Source organism: Salvelinus fontinalis, chromosome 35 (assembly GCF_029448725.1).
Source record: "Salvelinus fontinalis isolate EN_2023a chromosome 35, ASM2944872v1, whole genome shotgun sequence".
NCBI lineage: Eukaryota > Metazoa > Chordata > Actinopteri > Salmoniformes > Salmonidae > Salvelinus > Salvelinus fontinalis.
Genome location: NC_074699.1, coordinates 33,028,528 through 33,050,208, shown reverse-complemented (window position 1 = coordinate 33,050,208; position 21,681 = coordinate 33,028,528). Strand labels below are relative to the sequence as shown.

The following is a 21,681-nucleotide window of genomic DNA, read 5'->3' as shown; positions in this document are numbered from 1 at the left end:
GCCTGGCTCACGCACAGGAGGCAGCTCGGTTCCAAAACTAATGCAATCAACTTTAACTCGATGCACAACACGCCAACCCGGGCGCCCGGCCAGATTAGTCGAATCCCCTCAATGAAAGTAGGTTTGCTGCTACAGTAGGTCAGGGCTGCGTCCAGTACGAAAAAACATACTGAAACGTTCAATTAAACGGAAATGGTGCTGTTCTGAATGACCAGTTTCACAACTAGGAGAGGTTGGGTTGGGGGTTCAAAATGCACCGCTGCCCTTTAAATACATCACTCGCTGCATCAAGCCACACCCACCAAATGGAGCAAACATACATAAAAGTCTGTTCAAGAACGTCCAGTACAAGCCGTTACAGAACGTAGCAAACATTTAATCGAACTGAATGGGCGCATTTTCCAGAGCCACTCCTGCAACTAATCAAAGCAAACAATTAATTAAAATGGACCAATGACCTTAAAATTCACAATCAGATGACTACAATATTTTTTTCTAGTAATGCACCTCCACACTCTTACAACATTTAATTGTATAGGAATGTCATGTGAAATCTCTAATAAGTGTAATGCACGTTTCTTTTGTCATTGATAGGCTTTACACGTACCTGCTTATTCCACGATCTTCTACGGATGCCCTCCATTTATTTAGAACATACACTGATTATTAATTTATTCTCCATTCCTCTGCGCCACCACCTCCAGCACAGTAGGTGTCAGCATTCACATAAAACGTTTGTTTGCGGACCACCATTATACCAAAGAAGAAGAAGAAGAACTCAGTGCAAACCAATAATGTATATTAATCCTGGAAAGCAATTCTATCTATTGGCCATTGAGAGCACACCCCGGTAGGAGCAGTCCTCCACAGGAATGAATGGAATTCTACAGTATTTCAATTAATTGTTTCAAGGACAAAATTACATGTATTTAAGTACTTATTTTGTAATGTTGGGGACAGTAACATTAGCTATCTCTAAAAAGTATACTTGTTTTAATTTTTTGTAATGTTTTATTTGTATGTTTAGCTCTCATAATATGAATGTAAAAGTATGCATTAAGGTGTATGTAATATAATGAATGTGGCAAAACGAATGTAGACATTAATACATGCATCTCTATAGCTTCCTAAATGTTTTACAACGTTGAGGGAGTGCCAGGATGGAGGCACGGTGGCTTCAACACAGCGCCCCCTAAAAGTCATCTAGTGTATACATAAATTATTGGTGCAATCTCAGCCCAAACCCAGCGCATGCAGTCACATGAGAACGCGCCATGGCTTCAGTTACCTCAACCAGTCGCTCAACTCGCTCCTCCCGACGAAGCGGCGCCGGCCCGTCCAGCACCAGCCCAACCCGGCTCTCCCGAAGCCAGGAGAAAGAGGAGCTTAGCCACCTGAACGACCGCCTGGCCGCCTACATAGAGCGGGTCCGCCAGCTGGAGAATGACAAGTCCTCAATGCTGCTTCTCCTGGAGGAGAAAGAGGAGTCCACGACCCGGGAGACGGCCAACGTTCGGCGGCTGTACGAGACCGAGTTGGCCGACGCGAGGAAGAGCTTGGACGTGCTGGCTAACGATAGGGCCCGGCTGCAGATAGAGATGGGTCATCTTTCTGAAGAGCATAGCAAACTACAAGCCAGGTAACGTTAGATATAATAACCTACAACCCAATCTATGTATCTATGTTTGTCCTGTACATTCGCGCTGTTGTCATTGAGTGTTGAGATCCATAGTTAAAAAAAATAAAAAAAAATAGCATAAAGTGTTAGTTTGCAATTTGGCCTATATTGTTGCAGTAAAAAGTTTATATTTGCATACGAAAGTTGAATTAAGCTAATGATGCATTTCTAAGTTAAATTCTTCAAATATCAATGTGTAGCCTTTATCATTAATTAAACAATCTCAAATTCCCCATTTAAATAATAATAATTAGGTCGGTGCTTATATTTGTTCTATTTCACCCATGTATAACTGTGTTTTATACACGTGTGAATTGTTAGTGTTTTTACATATCCCAACTCCCCTTAGACACCCTTGGAGAGTAGGGTTCCCCATTTATGATAATATAATGTTTGTCTTTGCACAATATGATCTGCAGATAGTAAGGCATATCCATGATTACCTTTTGAGGAAGAGACCTCAGAGAGATTTGGTTTGTCATCTTTCTTTCCTAATAAGAAGCATGTGAATGTCCTCCTGTTATTATTATCCTTCTGCTATCTCTTGTTTTAATAACCACAATATCATAATAGTAGCCTAATATCAATAGAACCATATGCCGTGTATTAACATCCACAATAAAAGTAACAATTGAATTATACCCAGAATAAACAACTATCTCTAATATCCCTCCCTTCGGGAAGTGAAGCATATATAAGCACTTGACTTCTGTCATCTCTATTTTATCCTAACAGGAACCATAGTAACCATCAGACTTCTGTCATCTCTATTCTATCATAACAGGAACCATAGTAACCATCAGACTTCTGTCATCTCTATTCTATCATAACAGGAACCATAGTAACCATCAGACTTCTGTCATCTCTATTCTATCATAACAGGAACCATAGTAACCATCAGACTTCTGTCATCTCTATTCTATCCTAACAGGAACCATAGTAACCATCAGACTTCTGTCATCTCTATTCTATCCTAACAGGAACCATAGTAACCATCAGACTTCTGTCATCTCTATTCTATCCTAACAGGAACCATAGTAACCATCAGACTTCTGTCATCTCTATTCTATTATAACAGGAACCTTAGTAACCATCAGACTTCTGTCATCTCTATTCTATCATAACAGGAACCATAGTAACCATCAGACTTCTGTCATCTCTATTCTACCATAACAGGAACCATAGTAACCATCAGACTTCTGTCATCTCTATTCTATCATAACAGGAACCATAGTAACCATCAGACTTCTGTCATCTCTATTCTATCCTAACAGGAACCACAGTAACCATCAGACTTCTGTCATCTCTATTCTACCATAACAGAAACCATAGTAACCACCAGACTTCTGTCATCTCTATTCTATCCTAACAGGAACCATACTAACCATCAGACTTCTGTCATCTCTATTCTATCCTAACAGAAACCATAGTAACCATCAGACTTCTGTCATCTCTATTCTATCCTAACAGGAACCATAGTAACCACCAGACTTCTGTCATCTCTATTCTATCATAACAGGAACCATAGTAACCATCAGACTTCTGTCATCTCTATTCTATCATAACAGGAACCATAGTAACCATCAGACTTCTGTCATCTCTATTCTATCATAACAGGAACCATAGTAACCATCAGACTTCTGTCATCTCTATTCTATCCTAACAGGAACCATAGTAACCATCAGACATCTGTCATCTCTATTCTATCATAACAGGAACCATAGTAACCATCAGACTTCTGTCATCTCTATTCTATCATAACAGGAACCATAGTAACCATCAGACTTCTGTCATCTCTATTCTATCATAACAGGAACCATAGTAACCATCAGACTTCTGTCATCTCTATTCTACCATAACAGGAACCATAGTAACCATCAGACTTCTGTCATCTCTATTCTACCATAACAGGAACCATAGTAACCATCAGACTTCTGTCATCTCTATTCTACCATAACAGGAACCACAGTAACCATCAGACTTCTGTCATCTATATTCTATCCTAACAGGAACCATAGTAACCATCAGACTTCTGTCATCTCTATCCTAACAGAAACCATAGTAACCATCAGACTTCTGTCATCTCTATTCTATCCTAACAGGAACCATAGTAACCACCAGACTTCTGTCATCTCTATTCTATCCTAACAGGAACCATAGTAACCATCAGACTTCTGTCATCTCTATTCTATCATAACAGGAACCATAGTAACCACCAGACTTCTGTCATCTCTATTCTATCCTAACAGGAACCATAGTAACCATCAGACTTCTGTCATCTCTATTCTATCATAACAGGAACCATAGTAACCACCAGACTTCTGTCATCTCTATTTTATCCTAACAGAAACCATAGTAACCACCATACTTCTGTCATCTCTATTCTATCCTAACAGAAACCATAGTAACCACCAGACTTCTGTCATCTCTATCCTACCCTACAAGTAACCATAGCAACCACCTGTCTTCTGTCGTCTCTTTTCCTCCCACCAGGTGTTTGTGTTGTAATAATGGCAAAGATTCGGAGCTAAGATTTAAAGGACGACTGAACTCAGTGATTCCCCTTGTTTTTCTGTTGCTCATTTAAAGGCTCCGTGCAGTCAAATGTGATTTTCCTGAGTTTTATATACATTTTCACACTGAGGTTGGACTAATACTGTGATTTTGTGAAAATGATAATGCACTTTTAGTGTAAAAGCTGTTTGAAAGACCACCTGAAATTTGAGCCTGTTTTGGTGGGATGAGGGTTTTGGCCTTCCGTGATTACATCACCATGCTGTGAATTAGTTAATAGACCAATCAGAAAGCGTTCCAAGCCTCTCTGCCAATAACAGACAGTTGTCAGTTTTCCCCTCCCCATTCAGACCACTCTGACAGTCCTAGCAAAACTTGCTTGAGAAATTACTCTTTGCTAAGAAGCTATTTTAGATATACATATTTTTTTTACTGTGAACATTTTATTTGAAATCAGTAAGGTACTTAATTGTTACCCAGAACTGATTTGATATTGAGGTAAAAATGGCACCCTTGGACCTTTTATTTAAAGAAAAATTTGATTTCAGTCTTGGGGGTGTGGTTCGATGTGGGTGTACGATAGCACACCGTGTACGGTAACACACACCGTGTACGGTAACACACACCGTGTACGGTAACACACACCGTGTACGGTAACACACCCGCAAGACTGAAATCAATTTTTTCTTTAAAAAAAGGTCCAAGGGAGCTGTTTTTCTCTCTGAAATAATTTCTTCCTTTTTAATTTTGTCGCTTTTGAGACACCGTAGCAACAACAGAGCCACTAGCCTACCACCTCCCCAAAATAGTCACAATTGATCTAAGATGAATCAAGAAATCTGTAATTAATTTTGACCTTTTTGCCGAGGACATTTTTGTTGTGCAATTTTACATCCTAGCTTGGTGTTTGGTGCAGTATTTCTCAAGTTAGCAGTGCAATGCAGATGAATATCCAGTCTGCTGCTGCGCACACAGAGCTTTTTAGTTGGTATTTTATTTGGATCCCCGTTTAACTGTTGCAAAAGCAGCAGCTACTCTTCCTGGGGTCCACACAAAACATGAAACATGACATCATACAGAACATGAATAAACAACAGCTGCACAGGACTGATTCGTTCCAACCTTAATCAGCAAGCTGGCAAACGATTGTAAATACAGCATAAGCTACACGCTGTTTATCAGAGCCCAAAATCACTAGCAGGCTAAGTTCCATCTGTGTTTGTCAATGAAGCTAGCTAGCAGGCTAAGTTCCATCTGTGTTTGTCAATGAAGCTAGCTAGCAGGCACATTGAGCAGGAAAGCCACGTTAGATGAATCAGCCTATCAAATCACTGGCGGGTATGTGCTTCGGTGCCGTTCTGTTTGTTTCAACTTTCTCTCTATTGGTATGCGTCTTTATGGCACTGTTTCATAGTGAATCATGTAAAGCGGCAGGTAGCCTAGTGGTTAGAGCATTGGACTAGTTAACCGAAAGGTTGCAAGTTCAAATCCCCGAGCTGACAAGGTACAAAATCTGTCATTCTGCCCCTGAACAAGGCAGTTAACCCACTGTTCCTAGGCCGTCATTGAAAATAAGAATTTGTTCTTAACTGACTAGTCCAACACTCTAACCACCAGGCCACCCTGCCGCCCCGTTGTTAACCCGTTGTTAAGTTGGCTAACCTCCTGAATTTTGTAGTCATGAAAGGTTGCTAGTTCAAATCCTGAGCTGACTAAATTAACATTTTGGCCATCTGCCCTTGAGCAAAGCGCTTAACCCAAAATGCTCCTGTAAGTCACTCTGGATAAGAGCGTCTGCTAAATTACTCAAATTTAAATGTGATCTCTTTTTCCTCCCACCAGGAACATTGGACGCCATATCTTCTCGTCTCTTGTCATCTCTCTTCACTCCTTCCAGCAATCATACTAACCTCCCTGACCTCTCACTTCTTTCTATCACTTTTGCCTCCTTCCTGGAACCATGGTAACCACCTGTCTTCTCTCATCTATCCTCCTTCCAGGAACCATAGTAACCACCTGTCTTCTCTCATCTCTCCTCCTTCCTGGAACCATAGTAACCACCTGTCTTCTCTCATCTCTCCTCCTTCCAGGAACCATGGTAACCACCTGTCTTCTCTCATCTCTCCTCCTTCCAGGAACCATGGTAACCACCTGTCTTCTCTCATCTATGCTCCTTCCAGGAACCATAGTAACCACCTGTCTTCTCTCATCTCTCCTCCTTCCTGGAACCATAGTAACCACCTGTCTTCTCTCATCTCTCCTCCTTCCTGGAACCATAGTAACCACCTGTCTTCTCTCATCTCTCCTCCTTCCAGGAACCATAGTAACCACCCCTCATCTCTCCTCCTTCCAGGAACCATAGTAACCACCCCTCATCTCTCCTCCTTCCAGGAACCATAGTAACCACCTCTCATCTCTCCTCCTTCCTGGAACCATAGTAACCACCTGTCTTCTCTCATCTCTCCTCCTTCCAGGAACCATGGTAACCACCTGTCTTCTCTCATCTATCCTCCTTCCAGGAACCATAGTAACCACCTGTCTTCTCTCATCTCTCCTCCTTCCTGGAACCATAGTAACCACCTGTCTTCTCTCATCTCTCCTCCTTCCAGGAACCATAGTAACCACCCCTCATCTCTCCTCCTTCCAGGAACCATAGTAACCACCCCTCATCTCTCCTCCTTCCAGGAACCATAGTAACCACCCCTCATCTCTCCTCCTTCCAGGAACCATAGTAACCACCCCTCATCTCTCCTCCTTCCAGGAACCATAGTAACCACCCCTCATCTCTCCTCCTTCCAGGAACCATAGTAACCACCTCTCATCTCTCCTCCTTCCAGGAACCATAGTAACCACCTCTCATCTCTCCTCCTTCCAGGAACCATAGTAACCACCTCTCATCTCTCCTCCTTCCAGGAACCATAGTAACCACCTCTCATCTCTCCTCCTTCCAGGAACCATAGTAACCACCTCTCATCTCTCCTCCTTCCAGGAACCATAGTAACCACCTCTCATCTCTCCTCCTTCCAGGAACCATAGTAACCACCTCTCATCTCTCCTCCTTCCAGGAACCATAGTAACCACCTCTCATCTCTCCTCCTTCCAGGAACCATAGTAACCACCTCTCATCTCTCCTCCTTCCAGGAACCATAGTAACCACCTCTCATCTCTCCTCCTTCCAGGAACCATAGTAACCACCTCTCATCTCTCCTCCTTCCAGGAACCATAGTAACCACCTCTCATCTCTCCTCCTTCCAGGAACCATAGTAACCACCTCTCATCTCTCCTCCTTCCAGGAACCATAGTAACCACCTCTCATCTCTCCTCCTTCCAGGAACCATAGTAACCACCTCTCATCTCTCCTCCTTCCAGGAACCATAGTAACCACCTCTCATCTCTCCTCCTTCCAGGAACCATAGTAACCACCTCTCATCTCTCCTCCTTCCAGGAACCATAGTAACCGCCTCTCATCTCTCCTCCTTCCAGGAACCATAGTAACCGCCTCTCTTCTCTCCTCCTTCCAGGAACCATAGTAACCGCCTCTCTTCTCTCATCTCTCCTCCTTCCAGGAACCAGAAGAAGGAAGCAGAGTGTAACATGGCCATGGGTCAGTGGAGGAACTTGGAGGCGGTCCTCAACTCTAAAGACGCAGAGCTGGCCAATCAACTGGCAGATAACAGAAGACAGGCGGATGACGTCACTGACCTACAGGCCCAGGTGGCCAATGTAAGGACTAGACTGCCATCTATAGGCCTTCTAGTGAGGTTAATTTAATGTTTTGTTTAAAGTTAAATACAATTAAACCAACACCACATACAGATATTTTTGCAGCATTTTGACAGTGTTATGCATCAGGTTCTGTGTCGGTGTGAACGCAGCTCTGAGAAGGAGTGGGTGACAACGCAAAAGGCATTAAACCGCATCAGACAAAACAAAGTATATTCTGCCTAGAGATGCGCTGATTCAACCTTTTGATTCTCCTGTTATGATTTATTTTTAAATAGTCTAAAGCTAACTAGTTTGGCTAGCCATAGGTTTAAGCTGGTACTAGTGTAGGGTGGCTAACATTAGCTTGCGAGCATCTACTGAGAAGACGCTTATGGGCTGTTATGAGATGTGGCTAGGTAATTTACGAGGGGGGTTGCTTCGTTTTGGCTAAATGTTAAGTCCTTGAATGCAAAAGGTGATCTCTGACTCCTTGTCTCAGTTGGAGTGTGCGCTGGCGGAGACTAAGACCCAGCTGAACTCTGAGATGTTGAGGAGGGTGGACCTGGAGAACCAGGTGCAGACGCTACGGGAACAGCTGGAGTTCCAGAGACACATTGGCGAACAGGTAACACACACACACACACACTTGACAAACACACACACTGCAGTAACTGCTGCATAAGAAAGACATCACATGTGGCCCACTATTACCACAGAAGTCAGATTGATTGGTTGTTGAAGTGGGTAACTATTGGCAAATACTAATAATAGTAAGATATCAAACTCAATGTTGTCTCTGCCTGTCTTTCTAGGAGGTGTGGGGTATCCACAGCCTGCAGGAGGGAAGGGGTTAATGAAGTGGTAGGGGTAGGAGGGTGAGAAGAAATGGTTAAGAGCTGGGGATTGAAATGGAATGTGGCCCATGTCGTTTCCTCCATGTTGAGTAGAAGGGGTGGGGGGTGGGGGGGGGGGGTAGGGTCTGGGAGAGGACTAGGGGTTAGAATGGAATGTGACCCGTGTCGTTTCCTCCATGTTGAGTAGAAGGGGTGGTGGTGGGGGTGATAGGGTCTGGGAGAGGACTAGAGGTTAGAATAGAATGTGACCCGTGTCGTTTCCTCCATGTTGAGTAGAAGGGGTCGTGGTGGTGGGGGGGGGGGGGGATAGGGTCTGGGAGAGGACTAGGGGTTAGAATGGAATGTGACCCGTGTCGTCTTCCTGCGTTAGGCGTGTGTGTCTGTTCATGTCGGTGTGTGTGTGTGTGTGTGTGTGCGCGCACGCATGTGTGTAGGAGGTCAGGGAGATCCGGAGCAGACACGAGAGTCGCCTGGTGGAGGTGGATTCTGGGAGACAGAAAGAATTTGAGAGTAAGTTGGCCGAGGCCATGCAGCAGCTACGGCAGGAGCACGATGGACAAATCCAGCAGTATAAAGAGGATCTGGAGAAGAATTTCAATGCCAAGGTACTCACACTCTCTTTCTTTCACTCTCTCTCCCTCTCCGCCTCCCTGTCTCTTTTTAAAATAGATCATATATCCCCAGCCCTACCTCCCCTAATTGGAGTAAACTAATGGACAACAACAGTTAGGCTTCTACTTCCAGCTTATTGCTTTTGGGTTAAGTGCTTTGCTCAAGGGCAGATCGTTTTAGTCCCACCCAGCAATCCTCAACCCATCCCATCTATCTCTGAAGACCATTCAGTTTTGATTTCTATATGCCATATATCTTTCAACTATGCTGTGATGTTTAACACAGTTCTGAACCTATGTACATTTTACAGACACAGTATATTTTAGATTATGTTGAGGTTTGTGTGTATGTACAATACCAGTCAAAAGTTTGGACAACCCTACTCATTCAAGGTTTTTTCTTTATTTGTACTATTTTCTACATTGTAGGATAATGGTGAACACATCAAAACTATGAAATAACACATATGGAATCATGTAGCAACCAGAGAAGTGTTAAACAAATCAAAATATATTTGATATTCTTCAAAGTAGCCACCCTTTGGCTTGATGACAGCTTTGCAAACTCTTGGAATTCTCTCAACCAGCTTCACCTAGAATACTTTTCGCACAGTCTTGAAGGAGTTCCCACATGCTGAGCACTTGATGGCTAGTTTTCCTTCAGTCTGCGGTCCAACTCATCCCAAACATCTCAATTTGGTTGAGGTCGGGGAATTGTGGAGGCCACGTCATCTGATGCACACTCCATCACTCTCCTTCTTGGTCAAATAGCTCTTACACAGCCTGGAGGTGTGTTGGGTCCTTGTCCTGTTGAAAAACAAATGATAGTCCCACTAAGCGCAAACCAGATGGGATAGCGTATCGCTGCAGAATGCTGTGGTCGCCATCCAGGTTAAGTGGGCCTTGAATTATAAATAAATCGTAGTGTCACCAGAAAAGCACCATCACACCACCTCCTCCATGCTTCACGGTGGGAACCACACATGTGGAAATCATCCCCTCACCTACTCTGCGGCGGTTGGAACCCAAAATCTCATATTTGGACTCCTCAGACCAAAAGACACATTCCACCGGTCTAATGTCAATTGCTTGTGTTTCTTGGCCAAGCAAGTCCCTTTTTATTGGTGTCCTTTAGTAGTGGTTTCTTTGCAGCAATTCACCATGAAGGCCTGATTCACACAGTCTCCTCTGAACAGTTGATGTTGAGATGTGTCTGTTACTTGAACTCTGTGAAGCATTTATTTGGACTGCAATCTGAGGCTGGTAACTCTAATGAACGTATCTTCTGCAGCAGAGGTAACTCTGGGTCTTCCTTTCCTGTGGCGGTCCTCATGAGAGACTGTTTCATCAAAGCGCTTGATGGTTCTTGTGACTGCACTTGAAGAAACTTTCAAAGTTCTTTACAATTTCCTCATTGATTGACATTCATGTCTTAAAGTAATGATGGACTGTCATTTTTCTTTGCTTATTTGAGCTGTTCTTGCATAATATGGTCTTACCAAATAGTGTGATCTTCTGTATACCACCCCAACCTTGTCACAACACAACTGATTGGCTCAAATGCATTAAGAAGAAAATAAATTCCACTATTTAACTTTTAACCAGGCACACCTGTTAATTGAAATGCATTCCTGGTGACTACCTCATGAAGCTGGTCCGGAGTGGCGCAGCAGTCTAAGGCACCAGGTTGTTGTGCTAGAGGAATCACTACAGACCTGGGTTCGATCCTGGCCGTGATTGGGAGACCCATTGGGCGGCGCACAATTGGCCCAGCGTCGTCTGGGTTAGGGGAGGGTTTGGCTGGGGGGGCTTTGCAAGTAGGCCGTCATTGTAAATACGAATTAGTTCTCAACTGACTTGCCTAGTTACATTTTTTTTTAAGCTGGTTGAGAGAATGACAAGAGTGTGCAAAGCTGTCATCAAGCCAAAGGGTGGCTACTTTGAAGAATCTCAAATATAAAATATATTTTGATTTAACACTTTTCTTTGGTTACAACATGATTCCATGTGTTATTTCATTGTTTTGATGTCTTCACTGTTATTCTACAATGTAGAAAACAGTAAAAATTAAGGAGTAGGTGTCCAAACTTTTGACTGGCACTGTGTGTTGCTGGTGTATATCTGAATGTGTGTTTCTCAGCGAGAGCTGTGTGTCAGGGAGTCGCGGTGTGGGTCGTGCACACTGTTAGAGCAGGAGTGCATGATGACGGAAGAGAAAAGAGGAGTGAGGAAGATGACAGTGCAGATTAGGGAGAGCTTTGTCCAGCTGATAAAGGTATTCTCACCAGTCCAGCCTGTGTTAGGTAGAAGTGTTGTCATATTGTAGCCAATAGCAAACACTTGAGGTACACCTCATCTGGCTTGCTCTGTAAAATGGAACCAACCGACTTGTCCCAAAAGTGCAAACCCAGTCCACCATATGTACTGGTCAAATCAAGTTCACCTCAGGTATTCAACATGTATGCAGTTGACTCTGGTATGTTGGGTCCCTCTACTCATATGATGAAGTTATTTAGAAACATTGCTGTAAATCCGAATGTTATTTTTTTTCTCTCTTTTTTTCCTTCAAATTTGTGGCTTATGGTAAACACATAATGTAGCTCAGTCTCATGTCAAAACATATGACATTAGTACATTGCTTTTCATTTGGTGTGTATGTAACGTGGGTGTTGACAGCTGGAGAATGCCCATCAGACGGCGCTGAAGAGTAGTGACTTTGCCTCGTCCACCAGAGAGGAGCTGTCTGGCACCAAGCTCCGCATCGAGACCCTCTCCTCACAACTCAATCACTTCCAAAAACAGGTACTTGCTGTATGTGTGCAGGGTAAGGTTGCCCATAGATGCTGATCTTGGGTCAGTTTTGCATTTCCCCCACTAATGGTTATGCTTAGGATTGGGGAAGTGAATCTGATCCTAGATCTGTAGCTAGGGAACACTTCACCCCGGAGGTGTGTCTGATTGACATTCCAGAAACCAGTACCTACCAGGCTGCTAGGGCTTTACTATAGTACAGGAACATTTGACTGGTTTCAGACTGAAAAACTAGACTAGAGATAGACTAGAGATATAATAAGGTGTTTGATGTTGGAGATCACTATGTACAGTCGTGGCCAAAAGTTTTGAGAATGACACAAATATTAATTTTCAGTCTGCTGCCACAGTTTGTGTGATGGCAATTTGCATATACTCCAGAATGTTATGAAGAGTGATCAGATGAATTGCAATTAATTGCAAAGTCCCTCTTTGCCATGCAAATTAACTGAATCCCCCAAAAAACATTTCCACTGCATTTCAGCCCTGCCACAAAAGGACCAGCTGACATCATGTCAGTGATTCTCTCGTTAACACAGGTGTGAGTGTTGATGAGGACAAGGCTGGAGATTACTCTGTCATGCTGATTGACTTTGAATAACAGACTGGAAGCTTCTAAAGGAGGGTGGTGCTTGGAATCATTGTTCTTCCTCTGTTCAACCATGGTTACCTGCAAGGAAACGCGTGTCGTCATCATTACTTTGCACAAAAAGGGCTTCACAGGCAAGGATATTGATGCCAGTAAGATTGCACCTAAATCGACCATTTATCGGATTATCAAGAACTTCAAGGAGAGCGGTTCAATTGTTGTGAAGAAGGCTTCTGGGCGCCCAAGAAAGTCCAGCAAGTGCCAGGACCATCTCCTAAAGTTGATTCAGCTGCTGGATCGGGGCACCACCAGTACAGAGCTTGCTCAGGAATGGCAGCAGGCAGGTGTGAGTGCATCTGCACGCACAGTGAGGCGAAGACTATTGGAGGATGCCCTGGTGTCAAGAAGGGCAGCATAGAAGCCACTTCTCTGCAGGAAAAACATCAGGGACAGACTGATATTCTGCAAAAGGTACAGGGATTGGACTGCTGAGGACTGGGGTAAAGTCATTTTCTCTGAATCCCCTTTCCGATTGTTTGGGGCATCCGGAAAAAAGCTTGTCCGGAGAAGACCAGGTGAGCGCTACCATCAGTCCTGTGTCATGCCAACAGTAAAGCATCCGAAGACCATTCATGTGTGGGGTTGCTTCTCAGCCAAGGGAGTGGGCTCACTCACAATTTTGCCTGAGAACACAGGCATGAATAAAGAATGGTACCAACACATCCTCCGAGAGCAACTTCTCCCAACCATCCAGGAACAGTTTGGTGACGAACAATGCCTTTTCCAGCATGATGGAGCATCTTGCCATAAGGCAAAAGTGATAACTAAGTGGCTCGGGGAACAAAACATTGATATTTTGTGTCCATGGCCAGGAAACTCCCCAGACATTAATCCCATTTGAGAACTTGTGGTCAATCCTCAAGAGGCAGGTGGACAAACAAAACCCCACAAATTCTGACCAACTCCAAGCATTGATTATGCAAGAATGGTCTGCCATCAGTCAGGATGTGGCCCAGAAGTTAATTGACAGCATGCCAGGGCGGATTGCAGAGGTATTGAAAAAGAAGGGTCAACACTGCAAATATTGACTCTTTGCATCAACTTCATGTAATTGTCAATAAAAGCCTTTGACACTTATGAAATGCTTGTAATTATATTTCAGTATTCCATAGTAACATCTGTCAAATATCTAAAGACACTGAAGCAGCAAACTTTGTGTAAATTTATAATGGTGTCGTTCTTTAAACTTTTGGCCACGACTGTATGTTGACTGGTGTCAGGGAGTCTGAAAGTTGTGTGTGGATGACTTTCTCACAACCCCTATTTCTCTCTGAATCTTCTCTCTCTGTCTCCTCCCCTCCTCCTCTATCTCCCCTCAGAACGGGGCCTTAGAGGGGCGTGTGCGGGAGCTGGAGCGGACCCTGGACCGGGAGCGCGAGGTGTGGCAGCAGCGACTGAGCCACAAGGACGAGGAGATGTCGGCCATGCGGGCCCAGATGCAGAGCCAGCTGGAGGACTACGAGCAGCTGCTGGATGTCAAGCTGGCCCTGGACATGGAGATCAACGCCTACCGCAAGATGCTGGAGGGAGAGGAGCAGAGGTCAGGAGGAAATAGAGAGAGACTAGGGAGAGGAGGTGAGGTGGGTAGAGAGAGACTGGAGGGAGAGGAGGTGAGGGGGGCGTAGAGAGATACTGGAGGTGAGGGGGGTAGAGAGAGACTTGAGGGAGAGGTGAGGGGGGTGTAGAGAGACTGGAGGTGAGGGAGGCGTAGAGAGAGATTGGAGGTGAGGGGGGTAGAGAGAGACTGGAGGTGAGGGGGGCGTAGAGAGAGACTGGAGGGAGAGGTGAGGGGGGTGTAGAGAGACTGGAGGGAGAGGAGGTGAGGGGGGCGTAGAGACTAGGGAGAGGAGGTGAGGGGGGATAGAGAGAGACTGGAGGTGATGGGGGTAGAGCAGGTGAGGGGAAATGGAGACATTAGTGAGGGTACGGTTTGCATGCAGGTGCGTGCCTTCACACGCATACAAACGTACGTACACCTCAGATCTGGTTCAAATACGTTTTGAAATGGTGAATTCTAGTAAATCAAATCTGAGTAAAGCAAATCCATTCTGAAGTATTCAAATATTTGGGGTCAACCTTAATTTGAACCCGAGTCTGGCACACACACACACACACACACACACACACACACACACACACACACACACACACACCAGGTCCTTTCACCAAACGTAAAAAACTAAGAGGACCAAGACACTCTTCATATAATTAGTTAAAAAGCCTATATTTAAACTGGCCTTCATCAGGGAGTTACAATGATAACCAGCCTTCTTTTGAACAAACCATCTTCTACTTAACCCTGATTTGAAGAGGAAGGGGTTACAGAAGTCATTGGTGGACACAACATAGTGAACGTCATTTAGCAGAGCTCTTATCCAGAGTGACTTAGTAGTGAGTGCTTACATTTTCATATTTGTTTGTAATGGTCCTCTGTGGGAATCGAACCCACAACCCTGGTGTTGCATGTGCCATGCTCTACCATCTGAGCCACACGGCAGTAGGAAATATACATTCAAAATTGTGATGTAGATATATTATCAAAAATGCATATTAAGGTTAGAAGTATTAGAAAAGACAAAGTAGTCGTGGTCCTTAATAGGAGAGGGTACATTTAGTGAGAACAAGGGAGTCCTACATAAAACAAGTCACTAGATGGCAGCAAAGATGGAGCCCAGTAGATAAAACATAGAAACAAGGGTTTCCCAAACATCTTCCTGACGTTGGTCTGTGTTTCCAGACTCCACCTCTCCCCGAGCCCCTCCCAGCATGGGGCCGTGGCACGTACGCACGGACACGGCGCTCGCCGAGTTGTCCGTGGGAAGAAACGCAAGAATGAAGGTGGCACGGGGTCCTCGCCAGCTTACAAGGTCTCGCAGCACACCAAGGCCCACAGTCACATGATGGTGTCGGAGATAGACCTGAAGGGGAACTACGTCACGCTGAAGAACAACTCTGAGAAGGTACCTACCTACTGCCTTGCTCTGACCATTTAGAAGGAGTGTCTGTGAACTTAACACCCGCTCTGACCAATTAAAGATGGAATCCGCAGTAGGGGGAAACGGTGCCACTGGCCGCTCCACCAGCATTGTTATTGTTGTTGCTGAGCTGAGGAGCGTCATGCAGCATGGTTATGACATGCAGTACATATTGTGTTATTGTTGTTGCTGAGCTGAGGAGCGTCATGCAGCATGGTTATGAAATGCAGTACATATTGTGTTATTGTTGTTGCTGAGCTGAGGAGCGCTGTGCAGCATGGTTATGACATGCAGTACATATTGTGTTATTGTTGTTGCTGAGCTGAGGAGCGTCATGCAGCATGGTTATGACATGCAGTACATATTGTGTTATTGTTGTTGCTGAGCCGAGGAGCGCTGTGCAGCATGGTTATGACATGCAGTACATATTGTGTTATTGTTGTTGCTGAGCTGAGGAGCGTCATGCAGCATGGTTATGACATGCAGTACATATTGTGTTATTGTTGTTGCTGAGCTGAGGAGCGTCATGCAGCATGGTTATGACATGCAGTACATATTGTGTTATTGTTGTTGCTGAGCCGAGGAGCGCTGTGCAGCATGGTTATGAAATGCAGTACATATTGTGTTATTGTTGTTGCTGAGCTGAGGAGCGTTGTGCAGCATGGTTATGACATGCAGTACATATTGTGTTATTGTTGTTGCTGAGCTGAGGAGCGTTGTGCAGCATGGTTATGACATGCAGTACATATTGTGTTATTGTTGTTGCTGAGCTGAGGAGCGTCATGCAGCATGGTTATGACATGCAGTACATATTGTGTTATTGTTGTTGCTGAGCCGAGGAGCGCTGTGCAGCATGGTTATGAAATGCAGTACATATTGTGTTATTGTTGTTGCTGAGCTGAGGAGCGTTGTGCAGCATGGTTATGACATGCAGTACATATTGTGTTATTGTTGTTGCTGAGCTGAGGAGCGTTGTGCAGCATGGTTATGACATGCAGTACATATTGTGTTATTGTTGTTGCTGAGCTGAGGAGCGTTGTGCAGCATGGTTATGAAATGCAGTACATATTGTGTTATTGTTGTTGCTGAGCTGAGGAGCGTCATGCAGCATGGTTATGACATGCAGTACATATTGTGTTATTGTTGTTGCTGAGCTGAGGAGCGTTGTGCAGCATGGTTATGACATGCAGTACATATTGTGTTATTGTTGTTGCTGAGCCGAGGAGCGCTGTGCAGCATGGTTATGAAATGCAGTACATATTGTGTTATTGTTGTTGCTGAGCTGAGGAGCGTCATGCAGCATGGTTATGACATGCAGTACATATTGTGTTATTGTTGTTGCTGAGCTGAGGAGCGCTGTGCAGCATGGTTATGACATGCAGTACATATTGTGTTATTGTTGTTGCTGAGCTGAGGAGCGTCATGCAGCATGGTTATGACATGCAGTACATATTGTGTTATTGTTGTTGCTGAGCCGAGGAGCGTCGTGCAGCATGGTTATGACATGCAGTACATATTGTGTTATTGTTGTTGCTGAGCCGAGGAGCGCTGTGCAGCATGGTTATGACATGCAGTACATATTGTGTTATTGTTGTTGCTGAGCCGAGGAGCGCTGTGCAGCATGGTTATGACATGCAGTACATATTGTGTTATTCTATGGTGCGTGCGATGATGTCAGAGATGGAAATAAGTGTTTGTAATTTCTTTGTTGTAATATCACAAAAGGACAAGGCAGTTTGACCATTGAATCCTTATTAATCTTGAAGTACCTACCGCCTCGCTTCGACCAATCAGACAGTGTTGAGTGAATCTGAAGCTCCACGTCTCTACTTATTGCACTACTTTGAGTCTAAAGTCAATCAGGCCACTGGTTAACCAGTAGAGTACTAGATGAGGGATAGGGTGTCATTGAAACAGTCTCTTTAAGTCCAGTGTTTTGGGTTTACTAACCTGTGTTTTGTGTCATTGCAATGCAAATGTATCCTGACAACGATTCCAGTCTCTGAAACTGTGTGAAAGATCTGGGTTGTGTTCAGTAGGGCGAAGCGTTTTTAAACCGGATGGTGCTACTTGAACTTGTCAATTTAGAAAAGAGACCATTGTTTTCCATTGCAAAACATTTTGCTCCAGTATGCCCAGCTCAACGTGCCGCTGTCCCCAATCTGAATTTCATCTGGGTCGTATTCATTAGGGCTCACCGTTGTAAACATTTTGCAACAGAACAAGCAGTCCTTATTGGACATGCCTAATGAATACGACCTGGCTGTTTTTCTGCTGTTCCAGGAGCAGCCACTAGGAGGCTGGGTGGTGAGGAGGAGTCACCTGGACTCTCCTGAACTGTTCTTCCAGATCCCCCCTTCCTACATACTGGCTGGGGGCAACACCCTCACTGTGAGTACATGCATGCACCTAATACACACATACACACACATGTATGTATTGGGGGAAACTAACCAGGCCTCCATATACAATGGTCCTCATCTCCAAAAATGATTAGTAAAACTGAAATAACATTTAAAACATGCATTGTTGCCAGCTGACCGTGTGGGACTGTGATTGTGTGTGTCAGATCTGGGGTTCGGAGGCAGGCGGAGAGGCCTCTCCAGGTGACCTGGTCATGAAGAACCAGAGGAACTGGGGTCCGGTCAACAATGTGATTGTCACCCTACTGAACCCAGATGAAGAGGTGACCGACCCATACTTACTGGCCACCACGACCTAGTCCACTGGCCCAATCTACTTAATACATTTCTATATTTTTATGCACCAGGGGAATCAAGTTAATTTCATTCATATCCTTGTACACGGGTGAATATAGTTAATTTGATTTCTATCCTTGTGCACTTCTCTAATAGCCATCTTGCAAAGATCTTTAAGCTCCTAAGCTCGCAGAGATGTCTGTTGCATTTCAGGTTGTCTTCATTGCAGCTGTCCTGCGTAGATGGATCTAGGGGCATATGTATCAAACCTCTCAGCCTTTTACATCACAATGAATAAGATGACATGGACAGAGGGGGACCTGATCCTAGATCAGCACTCCTACTCTAAGACACTTGATATCTCACAAGACCTGGAGAAGTGTTTTGTGTCTCACGAACCACACAAATTAGGATTTAAGCACCCTGCAAATAAGATGAACTGGAATGCAACCATTAATGTAAGGAATTTGCAGCAGGGTGAAGTTTTCTCTAGGTTTATATCTAGGATCAGGTTCCCCTCCACCAGTTCAAATCTTAACCGTTAGTGGGGGAAATGTAAAACTGACTCAAAATCAGCGTCTAGGGGGAAACCTCACCCTACTCCAATCGGCTCAGCTGTGAGCGGATGTTTGATGTTGATTGGCTGTCATCATCACTAGGAGACCGCAGAGCTGCGTGTGCAGGAGAGAGGAGAGGAAGACTCTGATGTGGAGGTTGATGAAGAGTTATTGGAAGGGAGTGATGTTCACTACCTCAGGAGACAGGTAAACACACACACACCAGGAGATGTGTAAATCCACACTGATCTGTCCACACATACATACATGCATACATACATACATAGACACATGCCTCAGAAAACCTCTAAACATACAGACACACACGCTGCTCCTCCGCAGACAGGTAAATGCTGTACCCAGGCCTGTACCCAGGGGAAACTGATCAGTACTGTGTTTTTGATCTCCATTCCCCTTGATGGAAAAGCCCAAGAGAAGGAAAAGGAAGTGCTGTCTGGTGTTGTGAACAGCCTGTCCCATGACACACAGACCGATGGAGGTGAGGAGGTGACTGCCTACAGCGTGGCTGTTGACTCCCTGGATGTGTCCCAAATCGCCCCCTATTCCCTACATAGTGCACTATAAAGAAGAGGGTGCCATTTGGGTCGAAGCCCCTGTTTGTCTAATCCCCACTACAGCTCTTGTTAACGCTCCATAACCTAACCTGTAGTGTGCCATAGTAAGTCCCATATAGCATTCTATTCCCTATATAGGGCACTTGTTATGGCTTTTGTGAGGTCCAACATTCTAAATAGCCATTTCTTTTAGACACAAATGCAGGTACTGGAGGTTCCAACTCGTTTCCCATTTATCCAGAAATCCAATCAATACGTGTGAGTTCCTGATTGCAATGATCTTCACAAATGTACAACACACAAGGTCTGGCTGTTTCACACAGTTGCAGGATTGGGTAATGAAGACATTCCTTGTATTCCAGGTATTTTGAACAAAGCTGCTGATGATGATGATGGCAAAATGATCTTAAAAAATGGCACTAAAATGATCATTAAATGATCAGATGCCAAACAAAATGACATGGTTGAAAGCTCTCTGCTTGGCGTCTATCAGCCTATTCCAATTGCTGACTGGCACCATACACATTTCTAATACATAATCCTTAATCATTTCAAAATGTTATTTTAATATCAAAATGGTTCTTAAAGCACTACTTTTGAACAGAGCCTGTGGGCTTAAGTACAGCCTAGGGTGCATCCAAAATGAAGTGGCCTACAACACCTCATTGCAAATGGCTGCTGTTCCTCCCTTGTGATGACATAGCTTGCTGTGTGTTCCTCCCTTGTGATGACATAGCTTGCTGTGTGTTCCTCACCCCTGCATGAACCGTGCTTGCTGTGTGCTGGCCAACATTATGAGTCTAATTGTTTGTGTGAGGGGTGTGAGTGATCATTGCTGTACTACTTGTATGTTTGAGTGTGTGCACGAGGCATGTGTCAGGAGGCTGAGCGTTTGTATTTCTTCACTGACATTGTGAGGCTGTGTTCTATGTTTTCCAGGCGCCGGGGGGAACAAACGAGAGTTGCTCCGTTATGTAACTCCACCCTCCTCCTTTCACAATTCTGACCTGAGAATGCTGCATCCGACCCGGGAATTCCCGGGAATACCACTGGAAAGGCTACAATGACATCCTATTCCCTACATAGTGCGTTACTTTGCCATGAACCATGCGTGGGCACTGCACAGGGAAGTGGGTGTCATTTGACACTGGCCGTGTCACCAATGGTATTATTTATGTGCCCTGTGGGAGCTTGATGGTGATTTGGGAGCACTGCTACACAAATGTGTGGGATTTCAATGCAGAATTTTTCTAAACTAATGCAAGAGTTTGGCTGGTTGTGTAGTTGCCTGTACCTGGAAAAATAATGGGTAGCCCTTTAAAATTGCAGATCTGTTTGTGCTGTCTAGTCAACTCCTATGGTCATTTGTCTTAACAGCACAGGCAGATCTGGGACCAGGCTTGTATTCTTTAAGCAGCGACATGGCACTTGTCCTGCTATTCTGGCGTTCGTAACACGTCTCTCCTCCCGCTTGCTGTGAGTGACATTCATATGCCCCTTACAGTCTTTAAATGCGACATCATTCAATTGTCAAAGTTTTTAAGAAAATGTTTCATTTGTCACACAGTATGAATATGCCTTGTGTCCTGACTATGTTTAAAATCCTGGTTGGGAAAATGACAGAGATTGTTAAACTCGTGTATGGTATTACAGTATGTTAGTGCTATAACTAGCTGTAAGATGAATGTTTTCTGGTATTTTTACCCTTTAACCTGCAGCACTTTTTGCCAATGAGATAGAGGAGTTATACACTGAATATATCCATAATACAATGTGGAAGTTTCTCATGTTCATTCTGAAGTATGTGGACAGGATGGTTTTCCGTGTTTGACAGGTACTTTGTTGGCTTTGCAATATTGTTTCTCTTTAGAAAAACGACTAACTTTAACATCCTCTAAACGTCCTATTGACTGGTGAAGAAACTCAGTGTTGGCTTGTCCTTATGCACCAAAATACTTATGATTTCAATAAAGATTTTTCCTTAACTAATGTAAGTGTTTGGTTAATTGTTGGTGTGGTTTGGTATAGCCTGTGCCTGGAAAAACAATGGATA

The 21,681-nt window shown here is 44.2% G+C and overlaps 1 protein-coding gene across 4 annotated transcripts; it reads left to right on the top strand.

Annotated features, from left to right (window-relative positions):
• The first annotated feature begins 799 nt into the window (after positions 1-799).
• Positions 800-21,617, top strand: lmnl3 (lamin L3). Of its 4 annotated transcripts, none has more exons than XM_055900032.1 (12): positions 800-1,639; positions 7,759-7,915; positions 8,397-8,522; positions 9,186-9,356; positions 12,039-12,164; positions 14,142-14,362; positions 15,560-15,782; positions 18,081-18,188; positions 18,367-18,483; positions 19,156-19,260; positions 19,396-19,552; positions 20,568-21,617. In XM_055900032.1, exons 1-12 carry the CDS (start codon positions 1,275-1,277, stop codon positions 20,693-20,695), a joined length of 2,004 nt encoding a protein of 667 aa, XP_055756007.1. In that variant the 5' UTR covers positions 800-1,274; the 3' UTR covers positions 20,696-21,617. The 4 variants fall into 4 exon arrangements, with proteins under 4 accessions (XP_055756007.1, XP_055756010.1, XP_055756009.1 ...); XM_055900035.1 differs by having other exon boundaries at positions 802-1,639; positions 19,487-19,552; positions 20,568-20,657; XM_055900034.1 differs by having other exon boundaries at positions 802-1,639; positions 19,481-19,552; positions 20,568-20,657.
• Positions 21,618-21,681: the final 64 nt, after the last annotated feature.